The 26,125-nt window shown below is 32.3% G+C and overlaps 3 protein-coding genes across 3 annotated transcripts; all 3 read right to left on the bottom strand.

Moving 5' to 3' along the window:
* Positions 1-2,045: 2,045 nt before the first annotated feature.
* Positions 2,046-8,758, bottom strand: LOC145972978 (uncharacterized). The gene is made up of 4 exons (XM_083102037.1): positions 8,297-8,758; positions 7,015-7,887; positions 6,759-6,890; positions 2,046-6,647 (listed from the first exon to the last, which is right to left on the bottom strand). Exons 1-4 carry the CDS (start codon positions 8,637-8,639, stop codon positions 5,341-5,343), a joined length of 2,655 nt encoding a protein of 884 aa, XP_082958163.1. The 5' UTR covers positions 8,640-8,758; the 3' UTR covers positions 2,046-5,340.
* Positions 8,759-10,158: 1,400 nt separating this feature from the next.
* Tram (translocating chain-associated membrane protein 1) lies at positions 10,159-12,720 on the bottom strand. Its single transcript, XM_083102433.1, has 7 exons — positions 12,450-12,720; positions 11,736-11,912; positions 11,535-11,650; positions 11,214-11,426; positions 11,028-11,137; positions 10,657-10,944; positions 10,159-10,547 (listed from the first exon to the last, which is right to left on the bottom strand). Exons 1-7 carry the CDS (start codon positions 12,579-12,581, stop codon positions 10,453-10,455), a joined length of 1,131 nt encoding a protein of 376 aa, XP_082958559.1. The 5' UTR covers positions 12,582-12,720; the 3' UTR covers positions 10,159-10,452.
* A 1,279-nt stretch (positions 12,721-13,999) lies between these two features.
* Gc (gamma-glutamyl carboxylase) lies at positions 14,000-19,729 on the bottom strand. Its single transcript, XM_083102616.1, has 11 exons — positions 19,587-19,729; positions 18,593-18,834; positions 17,549-17,870; positions 17,288-17,470; positions 16,990-17,153; positions 16,645-16,875; positions 16,313-16,575; positions 15,924-16,124; positions 15,532-15,770; positions 14,987-15,301; positions 14,000-14,742 (listed from the first exon to the last, which is right to left on the bottom strand). The coding sequence occupies exons 2-11, from the start codon at positions 18,819-18,821 to the stop codon at positions 14,574-14,576; spliced, it is 2,316 nt and encodes a 771-aa protein (XP_082958742.1). The 5' UTR covers positions 18,822-18,834; positions 19,587-19,729; the 3' UTR covers positions 14,000-14,573.
* Positions 19,730-26,125: the final 6,396 nt, after the last annotated feature.

Raw genomic sequence — 26,125 nt, 5'->3', positions numbered from 1 at the left:
CTGATTAAAATAGGCTTCGTATATTAAATAAGATATGAATTTAACTATTTATAGCGCGACTCATCGATCCGGCAATTTATTGCGCGATTCATTGAAAATTTGCCGTTCTCTTCTTTCTTAATTGCAGAGACAACAATAATGTTCTCTAAATTAATTATAATTTAATTATAATGATAAAAATAAATAAGAATAAATTTATCTGAAATTTTAAAGTTTTTTTATACAAATAATTATCTAAAAATATTCAAACATACATGTATTGTATTCCGTTATCATTACATATCTTGAATTAGTTAAGCATTACTTCTACATTTCATACATTTAATATTTGCGATTTAAAATTTAAGAAATGCATATCATCAACTGTATGTTTAATTAAAAAAGTGTATAAAGGTAAAAAATTCTTCTACGATTTCAAATATATACACATGATTTTTTAATTATTTCAAAGTTAAAAAATTGTACTTCATATTGAAAAATAAAGATAAAAAACATTATAACATACATGTATATTGGAAATTACACATTAATTTTATGGAAAATATTTAAAATATATATCTAAATATGTATAATTTTATATATATGTAAAACACAATATTATCTATAAATATCTCTTCTTAGTAGAACAAAAAAATTGTATATCCACAAAAAATTGATTCGGATAAACTTTTTATCTTTGCATAAATTTTTCAGACTATGTTCATGATCAGTAATAGATTGATTATGTAGATTAAATATGAAATAAAATTCAATCGCATATCAATTCGCGAACTATTATTTTCTATATATCTGTTGCCGTATATGTACTTTTAGAAATAATTACATCTCATCTAAAAGTGGACAAGTTTGTAAAGCAATAGTCTCAAGATGATTACATTGTACAGACAGAATGATGATGAATCTCGCGATATAATCATTCGATAATTATTGGGCGTATCTGGGAGAAATATAATCAAATTACGAGAACAATGTTGGATTCGCGCAATTATTTACAAACAGAGTCTATATAATTCGCGCGAAGATATCAGACGTAATGAAGTTCATGGAGAAATAATATGGGACGGAACATAATGCGCGAACATTAGTTTGCTATTTCGCGACGATGACGCAATGAGAGTTAGCGCAAGCTATCGCAATTGTTGCTCTTGCCAGTTATTACGAGAAAATTACATATCTTTCTGTTTCTTTCAGGCAATTCTGTTTCAAGTTTATTTTGTTCTTTATCGATGAAAGTGATAATGAAATTATCATTTGCTATCAGATACGGAACAGTTACACAGTAACACTAGAATTATCTTCTTCTTCTTCATACATATTTTTTTTCTTACTTTATAATACTAGATTACAAAGTCTCACATATTATCAAAAGTCGCGTGACATAATCTCTAAAAGAAAAAAAAAATATTTTTATAAGAAATACTATACACAAGAAAAAATATCACATATTTAGATTCTCAAAATGATTGCCTCTATTATCAAAAATATTTAGTATTAAATAAAAATATTTGGTAAGTTATCTATTTATTTTTAAAAATCATAAGTTGTTTAAAGAGAGCGAGATAATACTTTACTCTCACACAAATTAAAATTCTAATAGAAAGTATTAATAACAAAAATAAATATTGAATTTTTAAAAATACAATTTCGCACAGTTGCTTCGAATATTGCGTAACTTACACTCCTTATGCTTATTTCATGTATCATAGATAGATTTTTTTCATTGTTGCAAAGGTATTGTTGTAACTTGCTACGATTCATTGCATAAGAAAGAATTTACCTCAGCGATATCCTTGACCGAAATTATGCATATTTTAATTGAAGTTTTTATAGCATACAAGATAAGCGAAAATTATGATATACACACATATGCACACGTATATTATAATTTTCGCAGAATCATATATATGGCTTTAATTTTTGCAAAGATAATATTAATGTAAATAACTTTTCCGTAACAAAAGATCATTAAATCTCTTGTCATCTCATAAGAAATTTTAGTTAAAAAAATGTTATTAAAATATATTCTATTTATATCCTTATTGCACTTATATAAAAAGTTGTTTAATTATTTCAAAAAAGATTAATGACAAATCGTAATCGATAATACTTTCCATTTTTTCACATAGAAGCACATGGAAGATGTCTCATTTGCATATTGCAAATAGACACAAGAGAGAGAAAGAGAGATAACTCTTGGAATAATTACAGTCCTATTTATTTGTTTTCACATATAAAACGTATCAAGAAGAACGGATGGTACGACTGCGATTTTGCGAAGGCTTCCCGTTGATCTTGCTACATCTTTTATCGCGAAATCACACACACACACTATATATATATATATATATATATATATATATATATATATATATATATATATATATATATATATATATATATGTATGTGCATGTGTGTGTGATATATGTGTGTTTGTGTGTGACATAATATAAAAATGACTCTTCCTAAAAATCCATAATGAGTATCTCCGTTTCGTCCGGAGTTATAGAATACGCTTGCTTTAATCTCTCGATGCTCTCTACTTATTTATTATCAATACGTAATAATATTCGACACTATCCTGTAGAAGTCGCTCTCTATAACTAAATATCTTCTCTATACATTTTCTATGCTTTAATTTCATATATAAATTTCATGCGCTTTTTTACATTATATATTCCCGTTAGATTAGTTTATAACATAGTCCTGTGATTCTGTAACGATATTCATCGGCATTACTATATCTCCCTTTCGCAACCATTCATATATGCATTATACACATTAAACGTATTCATGCAAAATACGCTGTATATTTATACTTAAAATTTATATAGAGGAAAAAAAATAATTGAGAAAGACTATCTCTGCGACAAGCAGAGAATAACGAACGTTTCGTGCACATTTTCCTTTTAACAACGAATACAATATTCCAATATACGAATATTCCAATTAAATAAACTGACGAATAGAAAAAAATATGGAAGGCGAGAGCGATAAAAACACATTCTCTCACCGCAATCGTTTTATGCGTTCCCTTTGTTGCTCCCCGCTTATTCCGAACTAACGAGGAAACTTTCGGAAGCCTCTTCGAGTTTTGCAAGCTCCGCGCGGATTTGTCGTAGACCAGGAAGAAATGAAAGACCATCATCTCTTTTATTTTTTAACTGTCCTTTTCAGGGACAAAATATCCGAGTTAATTAAAGCCGTTTCGCCTTCGAAGTCTTAGATAGTTAGAGAGGTATCCGAATAGTTTCCTCGTCATCATCTGCGCTTGTATTGTATTATTTTGTATATAAAGATATCTGCTATGATTTAAAAATCTCTCTTCTATCGTGACAATTAAAATGAAGGAATTATGATTACAATGCAATCGTTTCTCGTTGTTTTGCTGACTCAACGGAAAACATTCTTGCGATTTATGATCGGAACAATATAACAACGATATTATTAAATTGTAAAAGATTCTTCTCTGAATCGGGTTACGATGTGAATAACGAGCAATTCCAATTATTTCCATTCAGAAAATCTCACAGAAATAATTTTAGAAATAAAACCAACATATGTAGCGCATGTCGATGAAAAAAACGAGGCTCATCGCACGCTGTAGAATATATGGCTTAAATTAGGGTTGTCGAAAATAGTCGCTCTTACAAGTGCGGGCTCTGCCTAGAATAAACAATATTAAGATAAAGGCTAAGAATATATAATTTCCGGATGTAGAATACTGCGTATCACAAATAACAGGAGCGCGAAAAAACGAGGACCCGAATTTATCATTTGATAATCAGCCAATTATTAAAAAAGTGTGTGTATATATATATATATATATATATATATATATATATATATATATGTATAAACATATATAATAATCAGGGCGAGAAAGAATTTTAATTTATCGGAAACGGAACTCCATTGAAGGAACTATATTTCTCGATAACTCTGCATCCGTCGAGTCCCGACGCGAAATCCGTCCGCGCGCGCGAGATGTATATATAAATCTCTTAATATAACGCTTAATATATAACAATTTATTCGATAATTGCGGTATGATAATCAAGGCCGTCGAAGCTGACAGTAGACAGAATTGCGCATATCAAGCGCATCTTATGAAACATATAATTCCTCTTTTAACGCTATACACAATTATATTCGTTAAAGAATCTGCCTTTCTCGATGATGATATCGATATACAAATGTCATATAACAAATGCTATACATTATAGTAGCTTGCGTGAATATTGGCTAAAGATAACTAAAGTGAGTTTTAGAGTTCCGGTCTCTTAGTTCTGTACTTGGAAAGAAATGTGGATTCAGTCAAATTTCACTTAACTTTAACTAGTAATTTATGTCCACGGAAACAATAGATATAGAAATATAAATATATGTTATCTCGTGATATAGCAACTCCCGATAGAAATTCTTATTATAATTCTTATTATAAACCGCGTAATAATAAAAGCTAGCGCTCTGTTAGTCCTCGATCCAGCGATACACGTCGCGGCAATTGTTATTCCGTATCTTGGTTATTTTCTGCTGAAAGCGAAGAAAATGATCAAGGATACTAGCTGTCGACGTATAATCGAACTTTTAAGAAAAAAGCTAATTAACTTGCGTATCTCTAATAATTGTTATGGACTGTTGCAATAAGTAGCGACTTAAGCCTAAATGGAGAAGCTCTCTTAAAAAATAATTGTAATCATTGTATAAAATTACACTTTTTCAATCTCGTGCGCATATCTCATCATCGAAATTACGGATGTATTCTTCCTCATTCTTCTCACTCATCACCAAATTTAACAAATTTTCTCGTTCGCATATTGTCATTCTTCGTTTTGATTGTATTTCATTTTATCAAGAGGACTAATAAAAATAGAGATATGAGATGCGTTCCGAAAACTTCTGTGACTTTCATCTTAAAAGAATTCTTTTTCACGGAAGAATTCTATCGAACAAAACTTGTTAAAATTTCGGTCAATTGTTTCGGGAACGTATTGCATATGAGCATAAGTCGCATTTCCTATCGCTATTTTAAAAACGTGCACGATTGATACGTTAGGAACAAAAACGGCACGTAGGCGCGCATTAACGTTCCATAGAGTGGACACCAAAAAACGACATTGTAACAATCTAAAGATTTGCATTTATACGCTGCGCATTTATACTCTCGCATTGTTATCCAGGTACACATTCGACATGACGCAAACGATCTCTCGTAAAATACATAAGACACTATACAAAGTCGCAAAAAGTTACAATCGAACTCCAATTTCCTTTATATGTATGGCTTATAGGAACATCCAGCCGTGTGCGGAGGATTTTCGTGCGCATATGAAATGCGATTATCGCGCACGCGTCTCGTCTTCGCGCGCGTTTGCTGCGATTTTCACGCATTTCGGTGGCCTGCCTCGTTTCCTCTTAGCTGTGGTACTCACGGTTCGACCGACGGTCGATTTGCGTTTGCCGTTCGTTTTACAGACTGTTCCCGTCACGTCGGTCTCAATACTTCTCTCATTCTCAGTAGCCTTCCTCGTACGTCTAGGACGCCCGGCTATTCGTTCCATTTCGTCGAATTGCGCCTGCAAGCGACGAGCCAGTTCAAAATCCTCTTGCTCCTGTAACAGCAATCGTTCTATCCGTTGCTGCTCCTCGATCGCTTCTTTGTCCGAGAGCAGCTCGTTGACGCAGGTTCTGACGACGTGGTTGTTCTCCGGAACGCACTCCTCCGTCTCGTCGGAAGATTCTGGTGGTGAATCGTAATTAAATCTGCTGTTATTCTTGTTGCGTGCTCCATCCGATACGTGATCGCTCGATTTAGAGATTTTCGTCAAGTTTCGTGTAGACTTCCTCAGACTCGCTTTACCACTCGCGTCTGAAGGAAACTCGTTTTGCTCCCGATCCTCTGTATTGTTTTGAGAAGTCCTGTTGATTTTCCTCCGTTTCGTTCTCCTCGGCTCAGAGTATTCAATATCCGCTTCCGCATTCTTCTTTTCGAACGTCAAGAACGAGACGTGATCTGTCACAGGACTCTCGTCTCTCCTTTCAGATAACGTTTTCTTCCTTACTGTTCTGCTTCTTGTAGATGTATTGGGTTCAGTTTTTGGATTTGATGTTTCTTTTTCCATCTTTTCTTTTCTTCTTTTAATACGTTCCGCTATATTTTCGATCGCCATGTCATTGCGATCACCGTTTTGTTCATCATTTTGCGGATTTATTTTATCGACTGAATTTATCGGATCGTCTTCTTCTTCGTCTATCACGTTCGAAGTAAGTCCAGCTACCCTCTTACTACTTCGAAGATTTCTATTTTGCTTAGATTTCACTATCATACCATTTCTTACGCGCGTCCTCCAAGATTTACGAGTTTCTCTCGTATCTGATGCCTCGTCCAATGACAACTTCTTGCTTGTTTTAAGGCCATTAACTATTTTGTTTGGGTTCTTCGTATAATTTTTGTTGCTGTCGAATGATGGTTCGGGCACAAAATCGAGTCGGCGAATAACGTCGTTTGTATGAGGCTTCGTCATTGATTTATTCGAAATCGTTTGAGAATAGTCGAGTGACGTCGACGGCTGCTCATCGATCAGCATCTTTGTATCTTCTAGATTGTGCGCAGCTTGCTTTTCTTTTGCGTCCTGCCTTATTCTACCTGTAGAATAGAATTATTAAATGGTTAAATTAAGAAAACTATATCTGCGTAGTTTTAATTAAATAATGATTTAAGCACATAAATAACGTTTTTTACGTGCGCATAATTTACCTTTGAAGGCGCTCCAAGAACATCCAATTATACGTTTCATGTGCGTAGGCGATGGAGGTTTTGGCACTGCATTAGATACTTTCTTTAAAACAGGGATCACTCTAATCAATTTCGGATCTATCTGTTTCCCATCTGAGAGCAAAAATACAGAATATAAAAATTATCTATTATTAAAGAAATATTCTATATAAAAATTTATCACGAAAAAAATAGATACTACAATCTCTCTCTCTCTTTCTTTTTCTCTTATACATACCTGAAGAAACTTTTAATTTTGTCCTTGGCACCGTTTTGATCGGCTTGAAATGATGAATCTCTTGATTTATGCTGTCATGACTGCCCGAACTTTCGGCACTCCCTATTCTTTCATCGTCCTCGACCAGTGTCATACATACTTCTATTCCTAAATTCTTCTTTTTGCTGTTCACCACATCGCTCGGTACACGCAACTCTTCTTTAGTTTCTGTTATGTAAGCTTTAGACGTGGAACATCCGGGATCCGTGGGATAATTCGAAGTACAAGGTTGAGTGAATTTGGATACTGTTTGATGTTTTAATGTCTTTGTGACAATGTTGTACACAGGTATTTGTTTCTGACAACAATATTTAACTGAAACTTTATGCATGTTAGATGCATTTGCCTCATTAGAGCCATATATATTGGAACATATTGTCTCGATTTTAGATAACAATGTCGTATTCATTTGTCTCGTTTTTGAGCTATCATTGACAGACTCGGGAAGACTCATCTGCCTGCCTTCCAAGTATATGGCTTCGGTTTGTGGCGTTTCGACATTATTTACAAGCGTAGTCTTAGTGTTAAATCTCGACGCATCGAGAACGTAATTCGATACTGATGTATTTAAACACTGATTGTAACATTTTGTAGCTTCCTTGTGCTTCTTCACAACCTGCTGCTTTGCCAAAGTCTTGGCCAGCAATTGATCCTGCGCGAATTGAGCTAGCAACAGCTGTTGCTCCTCTGCCTGAAGCTTCTGTATCAATGCTTCGCTGGCTATCTGTTCAGCTTGTCTCTGGCGACGCATCTCTTCCTCGGCCATTTGAAGTTGCGCCTCGTATTCTCTGTGTATCTCTCCAGCTGCGCTGAGTATTCTTTTTGTCGCATAATCTACGTCAAAGGAAAATAACTCTTCTTTATACTTGTAACAAAATCATTTGACGTACAAAGTGTCATGTATTTTATAATGACTTTACATTCAAACAATGAATAGTTTTGAAGAATTATAGTCGTTAATGTTTATTAATAATTATTAAACCAAGTAAGATTTAGAAAGTTGAGAAAAATGACATTGCATACACATAAAGATACACAATAACGTCAAAGGCATCGGGAGGATTATATAATCCGTACAAATTATCCCGAAGAAAAATATACAAAGTGTCGGTAGGAGATAAAAGTGAAATATTCAGCGCCATTTCGACAATAGGTTATGTTACATTTGTTTATTGCTGCGACGCAAGTGTGTGTACGTTGTATGTGATATATATGTGTATGTACGAGCGTGTGCGTCACTCACCAGCGTCCAAGCTGAGATCCCCCTCCTCGCCATTATGCTTGTTCTCGACCTCCTTCGGGAACTTGGTCCTGATGAGCTCCCAGAGGCCGTGGTTCACCAGGGTCTCTGACTTGGTCGCGTTTCGCAGCCAGGAGCCCACCCGGACCCGGCACAGGGGACAGCTCAGACTGTTGTGCTCGAACGTACCCTTAAGACAGCGCAGGCAGAGGTTATGTGTGCACGGCAGCGTCACTGGCTCGATTAATATCCCACGGCACACCGGGCACATGAGATCACGCAGATGCACATCCGCGGTGGTCCGCGACGACAGATCCAACAATTTGGACGTACGCTTCAGATACATCTTTCCATATCTTCTCCGCGACTACGGCTACTGCACTGGGAACTGGGAACAGCTACACTGTTGGTGTCACCGTCGCGACGACGTCTTCGCTTCGTGCTTCGTGTGTGATTCGCGGGGCGCGATTCCGTCGTTCCGCGCGCCGTGGAACGCGTGGATCCGGACTGGTAAAGCAGGGAGCGAGATGTCCTCGACCACATTCCTTCTCTCTTATAAAGAGAATATTTTTGTATCGTCGCGTACATATACAGAATTCAAAATGCGAAAAATTCGATTAATCTTTTGGATTTTGGGTTAAATAGAATTTAAAATTTAATATTCGTATAATATTCGTAAAGCTTTCAATATATAGGTTCTTATTATAAAAAATTATAAATTAATATTGATGTGCTTTTGGAGTTTTTTCAACTTTTTCTGCTCTATTTAAATTTAATTCCATTCTATTATTTAATTAATAATAAATAGATTTATAATAATAAATTTATAATAATAAATTAATAATAATAGATTCACATGTAATAAAATTATTGATATCTCATTTGTACGTCATTATTGATGTAGTTTATAAATGTATTTATATTAATAATTTTTTTAAAGATATATGTGGAAAAGTTATATTTAATTATATTCAATTTGTAATCAATTAATACAATCATTATTTAACACAAGATAATTAACATTAATTTCAAAATATTCGTCACTAATATATATGAACGAAAATCTTTCCAAGAGCTATTTGTTTATTTTTTTGCATTTTTCTTTTTTTTTTTGTAATAGTAATTTCGAAGAAATATTATCTTTTGTTAAAAGCGCACATGCAATATTAAAAAAAGATAAGATGATCTCTTTTTATTGGTATATATATTAAAAAAATAGTAAACTTGTATTTAAATGTAACAATATAATTTCATAATAAGATATGTATATTTTTATGACATGATTCTTATAAGACTTATGGTTCATAATATTATTTCATGCAATATTTTTTTCTTATAACTTATTACTAGTATAATAAATTTATTTCTATTATATATATATATATATATATATATATATATATATATATATATATATATCACTTGCATTATAGTTTAGTTATAATCCAGGACAGAGCAAGACCAGTCCAAGTTGCTTATCATCTAGATGAAGCTTTCAGAGTCTGTTTTATTTCTTTTATTTCTTCTTCATCTCATTTAGCAAGATGGTGAAGAAAAAATTTGAAAGTAAAAACTTGGATAAGTCTATTCTAACTGATTAATTCTGAATATACTAAGAAAAACAATGCACAACAAAGAGAATCTGTCAAGAATTTTAAATAATACAGATGAAGAAATTGCAAAAATTTGTCTTAATTTATAAATAGTTCGCGTTGATGTACTTAGAAAATATGTAAAAATGCGCGAATAAAAAGACAACATATTAAAATGCACATTAATATTCTATGATTCTATCTGAATGTAATTTTTATCTGCAATTCATATAAAACCGAAAACGATTATTTGCGAATAAAAATATCCGTCTATCATAGTATATCACGCACATTTAATTTCTTTTATAAAATATTTAAAATTCATGTTTATGCGATTTATCGACTACATAAGCCTAATAATATCGGATAAATTTGCATTCTGCGCGCCATAACTTTGAGTCAGTAGCACTATGGAAGTTTCACACTTTTGTATTACGAGAAACAATGCATTTTTGTGCATTTTGGTGTCACATCCTAGTTGAACATTCTGACTTAGGACATATAAATCGTAAAATTGAATATTTATTCGATCAGCCTTATCGCGGTGATTCTTATTTATTAATTCGTCTATTTTTTAGCCGAGGGACGATTTCTTAGATTTTTCTTCGTCGCCTGATCTACTTCTGGGAGATCGTCATCTTCCGATAAGGCGGATTTCTTACCTGCAATCATACACATATGTTTTAGTTTCATAAAATAAAAAAATCTTGACAGTTTATATAGATAAAGTGTAAAATGATAATAAAGATTTAAGTAAAATGAAGCTCTCACCTTCTCGCTTTCTCAGCTTTTGTTTCGGCTTGGTTTTAACGACAACGGGCGCGGCGTTCTCACGCGCACGCTTAATTTGCTTCGCGATGAAGTAGTACAAGAGATAAGCTTGGAAGAGCGAAATAACAGATACTGCCGAAAATTGCACGGCTGGAACATTGAAGTTGCCGGTATCATAGTCGAAATTGAATTCTAGTTTTCTCAAACCGTACAAAAACACCACAAGCGTAAGCACGATGGTTGCGAGCCTTGCGAACATATATGTCGAATTAGCGACGAGGAATGATACTGTAAACATCATATAAATATATTTAGTTATATATTCACATTATACAAAGACAATAGCTCAATTATTAGTAAAGGTAACTTACATTTCGTTCTTTTTTCTTTTTGACTAATAAAATGAACTAATCTGGCTCCATGTAACAATGCATCTCCCACATAATGGAGAGTTAACAAGATTACTGCTAATTGTTGGAAGCTGCAGAAAAATAAATTTATTACAAACTGACGAAAAAATTAGAAAACAAAAAATATGCAATTACTGTAATAATTACTTAAAGAAATAAGCTGCAGATGTGAAGAATAATCCAATGGTTGCATGGAGAATGCGTTGCGGGATGTCCTCTTTCTTGATTCGTTGGAAGTATAGCTCGGGATAACAATGTAACCAATAAGCAAGTTGTCCGATAAAGAATAATTTCAAGGAGAAGGACATTGGTGCTGGATATTCTTCCCATAATGCCCATATGTTTAAAAGCATATTTTCCCTAAACAAAAAACATTATGCTTTTAATATTTATGTCCAAAGGAATTATTATTAAAAATTATAATTTATAAGATATAAAGATTCTTTTTATAATTAAAATTTATACTACCTAATGATAATATCAATAGCCCATAATGCAGATAATGTATAAAATACTATCAATTGGCTGGACTCGTTGAACTTAGAAAGTTTAACTTTGCTAAGATGGAGACGTTTAGAAATTTTCTGCAAAGAAAAATAAGTTAGCTTAGTAAGAAACTTAAATATATTTTCATAGTTAGTATATTTCATATTCGACAGATATACTTACATCAAATATATATTCCTGCAGCACAGCATGCATTATAATAGTTATCAAGAAGTAAAAGAATACTGCGCAGGCATCTTTCCATCCTGTAGCATACTTTATCACTGCTGTTGGATCTTCAGTAGTATTAGTCACATTATGATGAATAGCAATAAACATATATGCCCATGGTGAAGTAACCTGAGGGAAAATAATTAAGTTAGATAAATTCATTTATGTAACAAAAATAATAGAGTTACAGAAAAATATACAGTTATAAGAATAATTTGGTAAGTCATTCTGGTAAAACATATTTTAATAATAATCTTTCTTCAAGATTAATATAAAACTTCTAAAATAACTTTTGGCACAATAATACAGTTATAAATATAACATTAAAATAATCTTCATATATATGTCATTAATATATTTTTGAAATAGTATCTAGAAAATGATAAATTAGAATACTTTTATAGAAGCATAAAATTGACAAATCTTATAAACAGATGTATGTTAGAGTATCCAGCAGTCCTAATTAACATTGACAATCTCTAACATATGGTCATTCTACCTGTCAAATTTCCTCAAATTTTTCTAACGTAATTTTTCTAATACAAGATACAGAAAGACAGAACTTGCGAATAATTCGTACAAATACAATTTATTTTCCAAATCGTTTCACTTGAGTGGGTCGGAGCAGCCACGCAACATCCACAGAGAAAACTGACAGAAACCGACCTGCACCATCAAGCCGATCACGAAGACCATAGCCACGCAGGAGACGATGTCCGCATGGTTTTGTATGACAAACTCATGGCTGAATATCGGCGGATTCTTATTCGAGCTCTTGCGTCCCTTCACCGCGACCATCTTGGCCCAGACGAGCGTATGCTCACTGCACGGCGAACGCGGCACGACAGAACGGACCTCGGGAGCCTCGCCGCGGAAACCGGGCCACGCCGCTCACCGTGGAAACGTCACGCGCGCGGCGGCCAACGCTGAGCGATGTGGCGCTCGCTTCTCTAACCTGTTGGCACCGCGCTAGTCACGTTGACAATTGTATGTCTCCGGGAGATTCACTTCCGGCCATCGCAAGAGAACGCAGAAAACTGCGTTTATTTCGACAAATTATTTAATTATATGATTTAATTATATATTTAATTATAATTTAATTATATATTGGAGTTGCAACGGGTTGGACAGATTTACGGAAGAATTATGATTCCGCAGGAATTATGATTCCGATTTGGACGCTAGCTTGACTTTTAGCGCGACGTACCTTGCGCGAATTCGAATTGGAAGGAAATCTCGCGTGTACGATGATAGATTTTTGCAAATAAATTAAAGTTGTAAAGTCGGAGAGAAAAATTATGCACAACAATCTCGATACTTTAGTGTAAAACCCAATGTATTAATATGCACTCATAATTTATAATTTTTATTCTTGCCCACTTCGATTCTTGAAATAATGAATAAGTAACTCGCGAGAAATACGTGCTTCGATAAAAGCCTATCATCAATTATCATACAGTTATACGCTTACTGAGAGTTGTTTAATCATTAATTATAATGATTATAGCAAAATATTTTCAGATATTTTGAAAGGAAGTTTGACATTGTATAGAATATTTAGCATCATTATCTTTTTCCTCGTGTCGCTCGAGTGACAAGACTACTCATTTTAACAATAATTTACCGCGAAAAAGCAAAATACTATATGAAAATTAATTTAATTATAGTTCCAAAATATTCAATGTATTCTAATATAAATTTAGATTAAATATTTCTTCTGTTTTTCTGTTTTTGAAATTTGAAATTAATTTCGATAATTGAGCAACATCTATAAAAAATTTAACATTCATTTAAAACATATAATTTATCTTAGTTTGATCGAAAAATTTTTTTTTTTTATGTAAATTAATTTGATATTATTTTCAGCTAAATTTCCATATTGCAAGAATTTATTTCTTTCCTAAATTTATGATTTTTTAATAAATAATATATGGCGTAAAAGGAAATAAATAACACAAGGGTAGAATGCATTTTGTAATATTTTAGTCTAGAAAAAGAGAGTTTAAATTATTGTTACAATTGGTATCTCAATCTTTAGAAATCGCTATACAATTTACAAACGCAAGCGTTTAAAATAACAATAAATTTAATGAGAGACATATCAAGAATATAAATATATTTTGTACATACATTTCGTACATTTATAAAAAAATTAAGTATATAAATATTTAAAAAAGAAAAACGGAGATATATACTATAGTATAATTCACATACTGGAATCAATTGGATAATTCTACATCTATATTGGAAATAATTTGTTATGGTAATTTACTACACTTGTTTGCGACGAGATATTATCTTACAATATTTTGTAACATGAAAAAATAATAAAAATAATTTCTGTGCTATGCATCTTCTATAATAACGATATATTATGCATATGTTTTATATATATATATATTTTTAAGAATGTATATAAATAGTTTTCTCTCCTATTTTCTTTTATTATTATTAAAGATAATTAGATTATCATAATTAATTTCAAAATATTCTATAATATACTATTAATATATTTAAGTCAAATATTTATAAACTGAGACGTGCACGTACTTTATCATAAATTTGAAGTTTTCAAAATTTTTTAAAATTTAAATTGAGTTTAAAGTTTAAAAATTTTTTTTAATTTTAAAAAATATTTCCAAGGCTTTTTTTATTCCATCAAATCTTTACATTATTAAATTTTATATAATTTAATTTAACACAAAAGAAAGTTTTTAAAAATACTAAAAAGGATCAGAAACTTGTCGATAAGATATAGAGATGCAATCTTTAATGTTTCTCGTATACTCATTATTTGTTAACGCGCACTCGTCGCACCATAGGAACATCATATACTAAGTTGAAGAAAGCATTTGCTATATGAGCGAACGCTCTGGCCCACGCAGTGATTTTATAATTAATTTCTTTTAATATATTTAATAACAACGGCTGCGTGTTTTCTACTGAAGGAGCTTCTTTTCTGAAAAATAAATATATGTTGAAAACAAGAGCGCGATTTAAAAAATTGCAAACTAATTTGATTTCTTCAATTTATTTATAACAAGGAGAATTTTTATCTATTTTTTAAAATTAGTTGAATATAATAAAAATCGTTTTGTATTAATATAAATAACCATATTAAACTAATTTGCATCAAAACGTATCCTTTTTGCATAAATGATAATATACAATTGTAAAATGATTTATGTTATGTAGGTATTCACCTGTCACTATCCAATTGCTCCTTTGTTTGATTGGTGTAAGTATACATGTAGCACGCCGGATAGGAACTCGTAGTCTTTATTCGATGAAACATTCCTGTTTTCACGGGAATCGATTTTTCTTTCGGCACAATAATTGCATTCGCTGATTCTTCCTCGGCATAAGTTACTTCGCCCTCTAACACAGTCAGGGAGACGTTCGCAAAATCAGTAGATATATAATTTTCCAAGTACATTCCTGGAAAATCAGCTACAAATAATACATCCGTGTAATTTGACCAGGTGTATACGTGCTGCTGAATTTCCTCCAGTTTATATCTGACATAAAGAAAGTAATGTTAATCTTTATTGACTTTTCTAGTAACCAATTATTATTAATTTCATAATTAATTAATTATTAATAATCTTACAATTATATTATTCTATTCTTTAAAATTAATTCTCTTCCACGGTATGTTTTTGATTGCGCGAAAATACATTATAATTAATAGAATTTTAATGATCTCTCTCTCTCTCTCTCTCTCTCTCTCATATAAAAATAGACGTACCGGTACGAATTATACCGCGTGATTAATGGCATCAGGAATGAAACAGGTTTAAGAGGATGCCAATCAACCGTCAACATATCGACATTTGGATCAAATATTCTTTGTTGGAATCTACCATTTAGCGAACACCACGCGTCCATGTAAATACTTAAATTTGAAGATAGTCTCATCCATTTTTCCTTATCCTCAACTCGATAATGAGTACTCAATGTTTCCTCTTTTCGACGCATCAGATTATCCTGAAGTTATATATGAAACAGAAATACACATAACAATATTTTATTAATAAGACAGGCAACGTTTTATATAAAAAATGGGATTTAAGAAAGTCAAAGATATTAGTTAAAAATATTAGACAATGTTATAAGTGTTTATTGTGATATTTTTAATACCTTTAAACACTGCGAATATTGGATCGCCATATCCCCGTGTCTCACCCATCGATCTCCTTGGACCCATGCTTCAGGATTTAAATATCGAACTTCGTTGTTCACGTTATCGTGCACTTTAATTACTATCAATATAGTATCCCAGGCATGGATCATCATATCCCAAGAATAACCATATAAACCAGGTACCCAATTGTTGTAACCCTAAAATATAAAATATTTTACATAGGCGTTAAAATATATATCATATAAAAATTTATTTAAATTTAAAAAAAATTATTTTGTTTTAAAACTTAGTGAAACTGATCCAAATGTATGTATAAAATATAATATTAAAATAATTATTATTTTTAAATAATGTCAATGTAATAATTTAATATTAATTTTGATACCTTTGATATAAAATGCGAATATGGTAAGAAAAATTGTAGTACAATATGGCACAACAGTACGGACACTACAAATTTTTGTTTTCTTGTAGCTTTTGGTGATTGTTGACATCTCCGAAGTTTTTTACAAATATTTGCTGCTTCTTTTTCGTCGGACTCAATCGAATTTTTAGATGATTGCATATCATTATCTTTTTTGTCTACTTTTTTATTAAATTCTGATTTAGTAAAATAATTTTCGTCTACTTTTTTCCTCATTCTTTCCTCTGGAAGTGTAAATATCTTAGAATTTATATTAAAATATAATTATAAAGATGATTGTTATCACAATTTACCTTTATGCATCGTTTCATAATGTGAAATTTCATTTGAAGGCAACGCAGAACAATCGGAACTTAGAGATTCTTTTATTTGATTATCAGTCTTTTTTATGCTATTTGCGTCGATTAAATTCACATCAGTCTGTAAAATCTGTCGTTTCCAGCTAAAATAATGTGCTAATCTACGTGGCCAGTCCGCGCTACAAAATAGCGACATTGTCGCTAGACACACATACGGGAACATACCTGGAAAGATTCTTTTTTATTCCATATAATATCAAAAAGATTCTGATTATGCTTGTTACGCTTTATTAATATTTTATCAAAAAAATATTATTATATAAAAATAATGATAGTTACCTATACTAAATAGCCTTGAGTTCATTAAGTGAAAAGCAGCGCAGAATATCATGGCTGGTATTCGTGTTTTTTCAAATAGCATCCAAAATCCGACGGACAGATCAAAGATAAAGGTGAACCAGTGGACGATTAGAAAGTCAATCTGTTCGGTTGTTAAAACTATTCTGAAAGAAATTGTTTCTTTTCATCTAGATATATCTGTTTGTCAAAAAATAATTCTTATTTCTTATACGCGTTGTGCTTTTCGTTTGTTACAATATTTGATGTACTTCTTTATCTCGTTTCGAATAATACTCACTTGAATGGATGAAATACCCAGTGTCTGGACAGATTCATCATAGCGTAACCTTCGAGCCATTCTCTGCCGGATTTTTTCAAACCGGCCAAGAAGTAAAGAGCGAAAAATTGAAATTTTAGGATGAAGTAATTCCAGTATGGCACGGAATTGCCATTTCGTTTGGCGTTACTTGCATCCAATGCGCTACGAGATATTGATATATTAATTTTCGATTAGTTAGTGGTTAATGAAAATTACAAGAAATAATAATATTTGACTTACAAATACTTGTTTGCTTCCGTTCCCCAGAACAAGGTCGCTACAATGCCGTAAAGATAAGTATGATTGTTCCAATAACCCTTGTCCAGCACAAAGATGTACCAGTAGGGCAACACGAAACAGGCACATGCGATCTTAAAGTGCAGACCGAGAGCGATTCCAAAGGCACCTGTCCACATCACCGTGTATATCATTATCATCCATGGAAGCGACGGTGCTTTCATCCCATGGATCAATGGGAAGTGACAGTCCCACGGATCGCCCCATTTTATATCGATGTCTGCCAATCCTCTCTCCTCAACAATGTCTATTATCATGCACAATCCTAAAATTATGTGACTTGTCATTGGATTTTCAGAATATAAAATAAAGATGATAAAATAAGCTGAAAAAGTTGAGATCTTTTAATAAGATAATTTAATAAATTATTTTTTTATATAACGTTTTTTTATATAACGTTAGACGATCTCGAAAATTATTAAAATAAAAATGTGTCAATAAAAAATGTATTTTATACAGGTGACATACAATCACGATTATGTTTCTATTGGATCAAACTCATTAATCCTCACTGCTTTAATAGGTCTTAAATTATGCTTAATTCCTATGATTCAATTTCTTTGCTTAAAGTGCTAAAGTAAGATTAATGATATATCATTAATATATTAAAATATAAATTATAATCATGATTACAATTAAAACGAATAACCCACTAATCATTTTTTAATTATTATAATTAAGCTTTAAGAATTAAGATATGAAAAATATTTTACAATTACATTAAATTTTGCAATAGGTAAACGTAATAAAAAAATGAAAATGTAGTAATATTAGTGTTTAAATACAACTCTAATCCGTTGTAATAATTCAAAGAATAATTCTCTTTTAACGTTTTTCATTTAATTTCTATAAGTATCTAATTGTCCAGAGTAAAATATTTCACAGACTTTCTGCCTTTTAATTTATGATTATTTTTTAATCTATAAAATTAGAAGAAATTACAGTGAAAGATAATTTTATTATCTTTAATATTATATGTAAAATTACCAAACAAAGCTCTTGCCACTCCCAAACTGGCTGGATCAGTTGGACGATAGAGAAATTTAATGAATTTTTCAAAATTCGATACATTGCTCGTTTTGAAATTGAATAGTCTCTCAAAATTATTATTGAACGATTGTTTCAATGATGACCAACATCCAGACAAGTATTTTACAAGATTTTCTACATTGTTTGGTGATGTAGAAATATTTCTCTTTGACTCGTCTTTCCACATACCACTTCTAATTCTGTAAGAAAATTACATATATCCTATCTTTTATGTAAGATGTTTATTTTTATTTTTCGTCAATTAGATAATCGAACGTTCGGTTAAACGACTTTCGGTTATAAGATTCTCTTGTACTTATTCTGGTCAACCTACAGCGGGAAATCAACCGTAATGTATGGTAATTGAACGAATTGTTAATGTTGCCAATGAGTAAATCATATTTTCGAAGCAACTTTACGGAATATGAAGTTTATTCATTGTCTAAGATAAAAAAAAAGAATCTATCAGAAAAAAATCATCTGCATACGATATATATAATTTATAAATATTTTAATGAGGAGATTAACAAAAGAGGAAATATAAATATAAGCGCGAGAGAAATTTCATAAAATTACGTATTAATTGAGAACTCAAAAATGTAACTGATAATGCAATTTATAATTACAATTTATTTAAAAATATTAATTGCTATATCGGAATATATATAATAAATTAATATTAGAAAAATTTATAAATTTATGTAAATTTTAATTTATATACACATCATATTTAAAAAGCTGCGATGCAAATGCTTTTGGGTAACTTTGCGAATTACGGAGATGATTAAAATAAGTCACGGTCTAATTGTCATACAATAAAAGTACATATCTTCGCATGCAGAATATATATTGCACATCTCATCACGTCTTTCTCCCGCAAAAAAAGTCAGCGCAAGTTTAAATGCGTAAAGATCTTTTAATGGATAGAAAAGATCGAGTGCGAATCGCGTACCTGACTAGTTCTCTTCGTGAACGGAGATGATAGTGTAGGAGGAGTTACAATCAACGAAGTTGGAAGACAAGACCTTCGTTTTCGTCTCTGATAGCGCCGTGTGGAGAACCGGACGGCTTCTGTCTGGAGTCTGGAGCAGTTGGAGAAGGAAGAGGAGCACTTCGCGCCGGCTGTTCCAAAGGTTCAGAGTAGGAATACCGTCGCTAAGCAACGTGGCACGGATTATTGACCCGCGCCCGCGCAATAATTATACTTCACAACACTTCTTCATCTTGCGTGCATTAGGCTCGATAGACATCATCGATCTCTCTTAATAGCGAAATCTCTGATCGAGAAACGGGATATGTCACATAATTACTATATGTAATAATAAAATTTGGCGCGACAGAAAGAAACGAAACGTCTTATATATTAAATGGATCACAGACACAATGAATTATTTCCAACTATAATTTAAATTTTTATCTCTGCGTCTATAAATGTAAATCAATTGAAAAATTATGTAAAAAACTCCACGTTAATTAAAAAAATATTTAATTTTAATAATTTTATTAATAGAATTAAAAAAAGTAATAGAAAAAGAGAATTAATATAAATAAAAAATATAAGTAAAAGCTAGTAAAGAGGAATAGGATATTGTTTTAAATACAAAATATTTATGTAGTGTTTGAAAAAAATACGATTCCTTAAAATATTTTTTAATTAATGTGGAATTTTTTAAAATAATCTTTCCATTGATTTACAGTACGTGCTAATCATGTTGTCTTCTATATATAACGTATATGATTCATGAGAACTCGTTTGCGGCGTCTAGATTACACTCGTATGATCTATATTTGGTTATATTATTTTATGTGTTATCTACTCTTAACTCTTAAACGAGTATTATTGTTTGGCTAAATGAAATTACGCTTTTGAATCACTTTTTCTAATTAAAATTAAAAATAATTTTTATTAATTAACAAATAAATATTTTTAAAAAATAAATATTTCGAGAAAACTCATAAAAAATAGAAAATTATTTTTATTAATATAAAATTAGATATATTATTTTATATAAATCCGAAAAAATAAATAAAATTAAAATAAATTAAAATTAATACCTTTTTCCTTTGCGATAAAAATATTTGGATCACGATTTCAGATGATTAAGAGCTTTATCATACAAATAATCTCGCGAGATTTCTATGCATATAATACATGATTATCTACTATCGTTATCAGTGATCTTAGGCTGCCTTTTATGTTATGCACAAGCAGAATTGCAATTCGACAACTGGAATATTTGTAACTTTCATAAATTCAATATCAATAGTGTGATTTTGGAGCTGGAGAAAGGCAGCGAAAACAACTATCTCCTCTCGGAGATATTATATCTACAAGATGCTGTGTCAGAGTGCACATAGTCTCCGTTAAAAAGACATCTCTTACTCATATTATGTTCAGATATGATGAACATTATCTCTGTCCGTCAATTTGCTCTATATAACAGAACCTGGATTCTTAACGAGGCAATAAATGATGCACACAACTCGGATTTAATGTTTGTCTGCCTCTTAATAATGCCTGTGTCTTTTTTAATTATCATATTTATGATATTTGCAAATTTTATATTTATGATAATTGAAAATTTTACTTTAAAATTGAGATTCAAACTTTCTTCCCAGATTTTTTCTATTTGACTTTATAATTACAGATTATATATTTGACAAAATTTAGAGTTTTCTATTATAATTTTTCACGTCATTTTTTGTTTTAAAATATTTAACTGCGTCACCTTCTATTTGTGAAAGTCTAAACGCAGCATTAAACGCGATATGCTATAATAAAATTTGCATATTGTATGCGATAACAATAAATAGATGTATGTCGTAAATAATGGCGCTGTCACACAATGCTCGAGATTATTTAATCGCGCTAGTCATAGTCGTTGAATCGACACCGGGAGTCTTTTCGATCTCGCAGCTGGGGCGTTTTAATGAATGGACGTCGCGTTTCGCGTGCTGCATATATATGTATATATCCCCAACGGCCGTTTTAGGGCTGTAAAACAAAAGACTGATTTATTTCAGCACGCCCCTCAATCTGTCTCCGTGGACCACTTTTGATTAGTGCTGCCTCTTCAAGTTTCGACCTTTCGAAACCGCCACCGCAGTTTCGACGAATTTCGTTCTTCCTGAATCATCTTGTGTGACTGCACTTCAGGGTCATATAATTTCTTCCATCATTTTTATTAAACAATATTTTTAATAATATAAACAAACAATTATTAAAATAATATATATATAATTATATATATAATAAATAATATAACAAATTTATATTCTGCATATAAAAATTATTATAATAAAAAAAATAAAGTTATTCTTAAAAAAATAAAAAATATTAGAATTTTATCATAATTATATTACATATTACATATATTTTATTACAATTATATTCTATAATCAGATAGAACATGTAATAGAATTTATAAAATAAATTTTAATTTTGTGATGTATAATCTTTTTTGAGATTTCGTTCATGTTTATTAAATTAATAAATTTAAATTTTTGCTTACTTGCAAATTTTGACTCAAAAGAGAGAAGTGCATCTTCGCAAACATTTCACTCTCGCTTTTATTTCGGGTGACAAATCGGATCTGGTGTTTTCGGTATAAGCGAGGAAATTAATAATATGATATTTGTTTATTTCGGCATGGGCCACCCCGAATATTTGCAGAGCGTATTTAGTTTGAAATTTGAGTGGTCGCACCTGGAATCAAATAAAAGAAAGAGAGAGAGAGAGAGAGAGAGAGAAAGAGAGAAAAGTAAGAGACAGAGAGAGAGCGCCGCGATCGAAGGCGCATATTTGCTCAGCTATTTATCACGGTTTATTATTTCCTATTGTCGGCGAGAGTCGGCGCATTGTTGACGCACGAGAGAAGGGCCAAGGCGAATCTCTAAAACCGTGACCGATCGAATTTGCATAGAAAATGCGAAGCGCACGTACGCGGTGCATCCGATTACAGGCCCTATTAATTGCGGTCTCTCATTGTTCTCGCGACTCATCGGACCCGATTTGCCTGTTTCTCGGATTACTGACTGTATTCTTTTTCAGGAGGGTTTGATCAAGCAAAGTAGGTACTCGTTTTAATAATGCAAAATACGTGTGTGTATGTGTATGTGTGTACCTCTTTCTGCTATCATTGATTGAATTTTTCATATGTGAAAACATTTTTACAAATTAGTATTTAAATTTATAAAATCTTTGTAAGTTTTTTTAAATACTTATGAAATTAAAATAAAATCTAGATCTAATATGCAAAATTTAATAACGCTATTTATCATTGGTAATAGAAATTTTTATAATATAATATAGGTTTTTGTGTGTGTTTAAAAATCAAATAATATTATATGTAAGAAATTATTCTCTAATTTTTATTCCCGAAAAAGGATATTTGACGATTATTTATTATTATCGGCACTTTGAATCAGACGGACTCTCGTCGTGTAACAACATCAAGGTTGCAAAGGATGCGGGGTGATGGAGGCGGGGAAGGGAGTTAGATGGAGTGGGCAAAAAATCGGGCATAAAATTAACAGTATACAGCCTGCAGAATGCAGTTTGTTGCTTGGCAGTAATATTTCACGAAGGTCTCCCCTGCGGGGCAGAGTGGGTTCGTTCTCCAGGGGGAGGGTGCAACAATGGAACCCTTTACCGAGCCCCCGGTGCCCAGATCCAGCATCCATACATCATCATTCATACTGGAAAAAAAGCTGGGGGCACCTTTGCAAAGCGCAAAGATTGGGGGACCGCGAAACTTTCGAGGTACCGAAAATTTCGCATCAAGTATTTCTCGAACGTATTGAGAGATTATATCGCGTCTTGCCAGAAAGTGGTTTTTAATTCAAGAAACAATTTTAGGAACAGCAGAAATTAAAATCATGGCTCGAAAGGAATTGCGATATTAATTTTATATACTTAAATATATCATAACTTTTTAATTATTTTTCAATTTAATATTATGTATGATTACTTAAAATTAAAATTTTAAGTATTATGGATATTTAAATATATAAAAGCTATTCTTAGATAAAATTTTTAATTAGACCTTAAATTAATCACTTATTGCAAGTATTTTCTCGCAAATTTCTGATTTCATTATATTAATTTTTTCTATTAAATTATGGCAAATATAAAGTTTCAATGACACGCAGAAAGGATGTGTCGTCTCCAAAAGGATATGTTTTCTCCAAAAAAAACTCACAGTGTGTCATTTTCGTGGCCATTGCGTTTTCAGAAGCCAAACTTTACCCCTTCGAAGACACGCCTTTTAAAAAAGGGTTGCTCTCGTAAATAATGACAAGCAAAAATCGCCAGTTATTTGAAAAACGAATCCGCGATTCGAGAGAAAAGGGTAACCTCGATCGTTGAAGAAAGATGCACGATCAGTTTGACCCGATCTAATCGATCACACGAGAAATGGGCGAATCGTCGAGCTCATCGGCATCGCCTTGGCATGAAGTGAGAACTAAAAGGAGGAACAAGATACGAACGTAATCCGCTTTTCGAAACGAGGCAACCCCTTCGTAGACGACGACCCATCGGTCGTGTCACAGCACGGGTGACTGATTGTAAAACCATAGAGTAACCCACAAAGGGTTGCAACGCTGAGCGATCAAGAGAGAGAGAGAGAAAAAGAGTGAGAGGGCAGCTTCCAGAAGGGAGAGGGTTTTAAAATTGCGTCTCGTAATCGACGTGTAATCCTCTACAACCGTGACAGTCCGAACATAATGCGCACAACGAGAGATGACCAGTTTGTTTTCTCTGGTAGATGATAAGTAACGAGCTGAATGATCGCATTCTATCCTTTTAACTCTTCCACTGTCACAAAATATATATAATCGATATAAAAAAAGATATTATAAAAGAAAATTTTTATTGATTTCTGTAGAGAAACTAATATAAACTCTGTCACTAAGCAAAATGATACTTTGATTTTCTCATTTTCAATTGAACTAACTAACTGTCAGTATTTAATTGTAATTTTTGTATTATAAAGTCTCAGAAAATTTTAAATATATTTAATTAAATAATATAAAACCTTATTTCACACCGCATTGCCCTTACTAAGCGTTCTTTCTTTTTTAATATATTGTCTTGAATATATTATCTTGTTTATATCTAAGCACCATTTGCGCGTAGGCAGATAAATAGTTGATCAATATTCCGTTCGATTAGCATGACTTAGAGCAGTCTTCCAGAAATGTGATCTCGATCATGCTTCCTTCATGCTTCGTTCGTCGCAGCTGCCACGTAGTCGGAGCTTTGCACAGAATACTCGTTTACTTTTTTCTACTAAAAATCGTAACAGCGTACAGGACGACGTGTTTTGTCACCGAAGGGTGTTTTCGCACCCGAGTTATCCCTTTTTTTCAAAATACAGCACGTCTGTCATGCTTTCGTAATCCATCAAGTACGTCTGATACTTATAAAAGAGTGGATATATGATGTGGAAATATATAATTTCTCATACAAATTTTTATAATTAGTTATATATATTTTTTTAATTGAATAAAACATGTTAAAAAAGTACCAAAAAATTTTATGAGGGAATGAAATTTATTTTGATTCGACGCAGATCTCGGATGATCTACGCAATGTTTACACGCGCTCATTAATTCCCTCGGACAACGTGTGCGACATGCGGACGAATTAGAATCTGATTAGCATTCGTCTTCGAACAGGCAGTTCATAATCGTCGGAGCGGGAGGATTGACGTGCTCGCATTATCGCGTACGCGAGGGATTTCCATTCTAGGCGCGCGTTCGTCCGGAAGGACGTTTTTAGGGCGCCGAAACTGCGGGGGTTACAGGTACCCCAGTTAGGAGACACTGCTCGCTTCACGGACCGATTGTCACATAGGGGTTGACACGGAAAGTGGGGTTTTTTCGCTGCCTCGCTGGACCTTGTTTTCAGGAAAAATGTAGCGATTTTTATCGGTACTTCGTTTCTCCGCGGGGATCGGATCCTTTGGGAATCTGTGTTTTCCTTTGACCTCGACGACTTATAACGAAGGGGATGTAGAAGGGAGATAAAAAAACGAACTCATACCGCCTGTGTTCGCGGTAAATAGATTTTTATTAAAACTTGGTGTATTTTTCGTGTGTATTGTGAAATATTTATTAATATTAAGAATAAAATAAATATTTAACTATAAATTGTGGGTATTGCAACTATTGAAATTATTGTAATTAATATGAACAAAAATGTGACATAAGAGAGAGAAAGTTAAAATTATTTATAATAAAAGTTTTCTCACAGTTCATTTGCTCGATCTGTATTTCGATCTATTTCGACATACTTAGGACCCTATTTAAGCTGCCATAGTTTATCTTATAGTATGGCATGACGATAGAGAAGCAATGGCGCGTGCGGCCTTTTTTCTCGATGATATTATTTCATAGTAACTGTTTTACTTGTTCGCGGACCGAGCCACTTCGTTTTCAAGTGGTCGACAGACATCTGCGTGATGTTCACTATGCAATACATGTGTC

Source organism: Camponotus vicinus, unplaced genomic scaffold, assembly GCF_025532165.1.
Source record: "Camponotus vicinus isolate PSW18456_S1 unplaced genomic scaffold, iyCamVici1.0 SCAF_6, whole genome shotgun sequence".
In the NCBI taxonomy this organism is placed as follows: domain Eukaryota; kingdom Metazoa; phylum Arthropoda; class Insecta; order Hymenoptera; family Formicidae; genus Camponotus; species Camponotus vicinus.
The sequence above is the reverse complement of the archived record's forward strand: the minus strand, read 5'-3'. Positions and strand labels throughout refer to the sequence as shown.

Excerpts from the sequence above, each read along its gene's own strand:
- LOC145972978 (XM_083102037.1), bottom strand. The coding sequence starts at position 8,639 with ATGTATCTGAAGCGTACGTCCAAATTGTTGGATCTGTCGTCGCGGACC. Across the intron at positions 7,888-8,296 it reads GGATCTCAGCTTGGACGCTG|ATTATGCGACAAAAAGAATA; the intron begins GTGAGTGACGCA and ends CCTTTGACGTAG. Across the intron at positions 6,891-7,014 it reads AAAATTAAAAGTTTCTTCAG|ATGGGAAACAGATAGATCCG; the intron begins GTATGTATAAGA and ends TTTTGCTCTCAG.
- Tram (XM_083102433.1), bottom strand. The coding sequence starts at position 12,581 with ATGGTCGCGGTGAAGGGACGCAAGAGCTCGAATAAGAATCCGCCGATA. Across the intron at positions 11,913-12,449 it reads TGATCGGCTTGATGGTGCAG|GTTACTTCACCATGGGCATA; the intron begins GTCGGTTTCTGT and ends ATTTTCCCTCAG. Across the intron at positions 11,427-11,534 it reads GCTATTGATATTATCATTAG|GGAAAATATGCTTTTAAACA; the intron begins GTAGTATAAATT and ends TTTTTTGTTTAG.
- Gc (XM_083102616.1), bottom strand. The coding sequence starts at position 18,821 with ATGTGGAAAGACGAGTCAAAGAGAAATATTTCTACATCACCAAACAAT. Across the intron at positions 16,876-16,989 it reads CTCAAGGCTATTTAGTATAG|GTATGTTCCCGTATGTGTGT; the intron begins GTAACTATCATT and ends GAATCTTTCCAG. Across the intron at positions 16,576-16,644 it reads TTATGAAACGATGCATAAAG|AGGAAAGAATGAGGAAAAAA; the intron begins GTAAATTGTGAT and ends TTACACTTCCAG.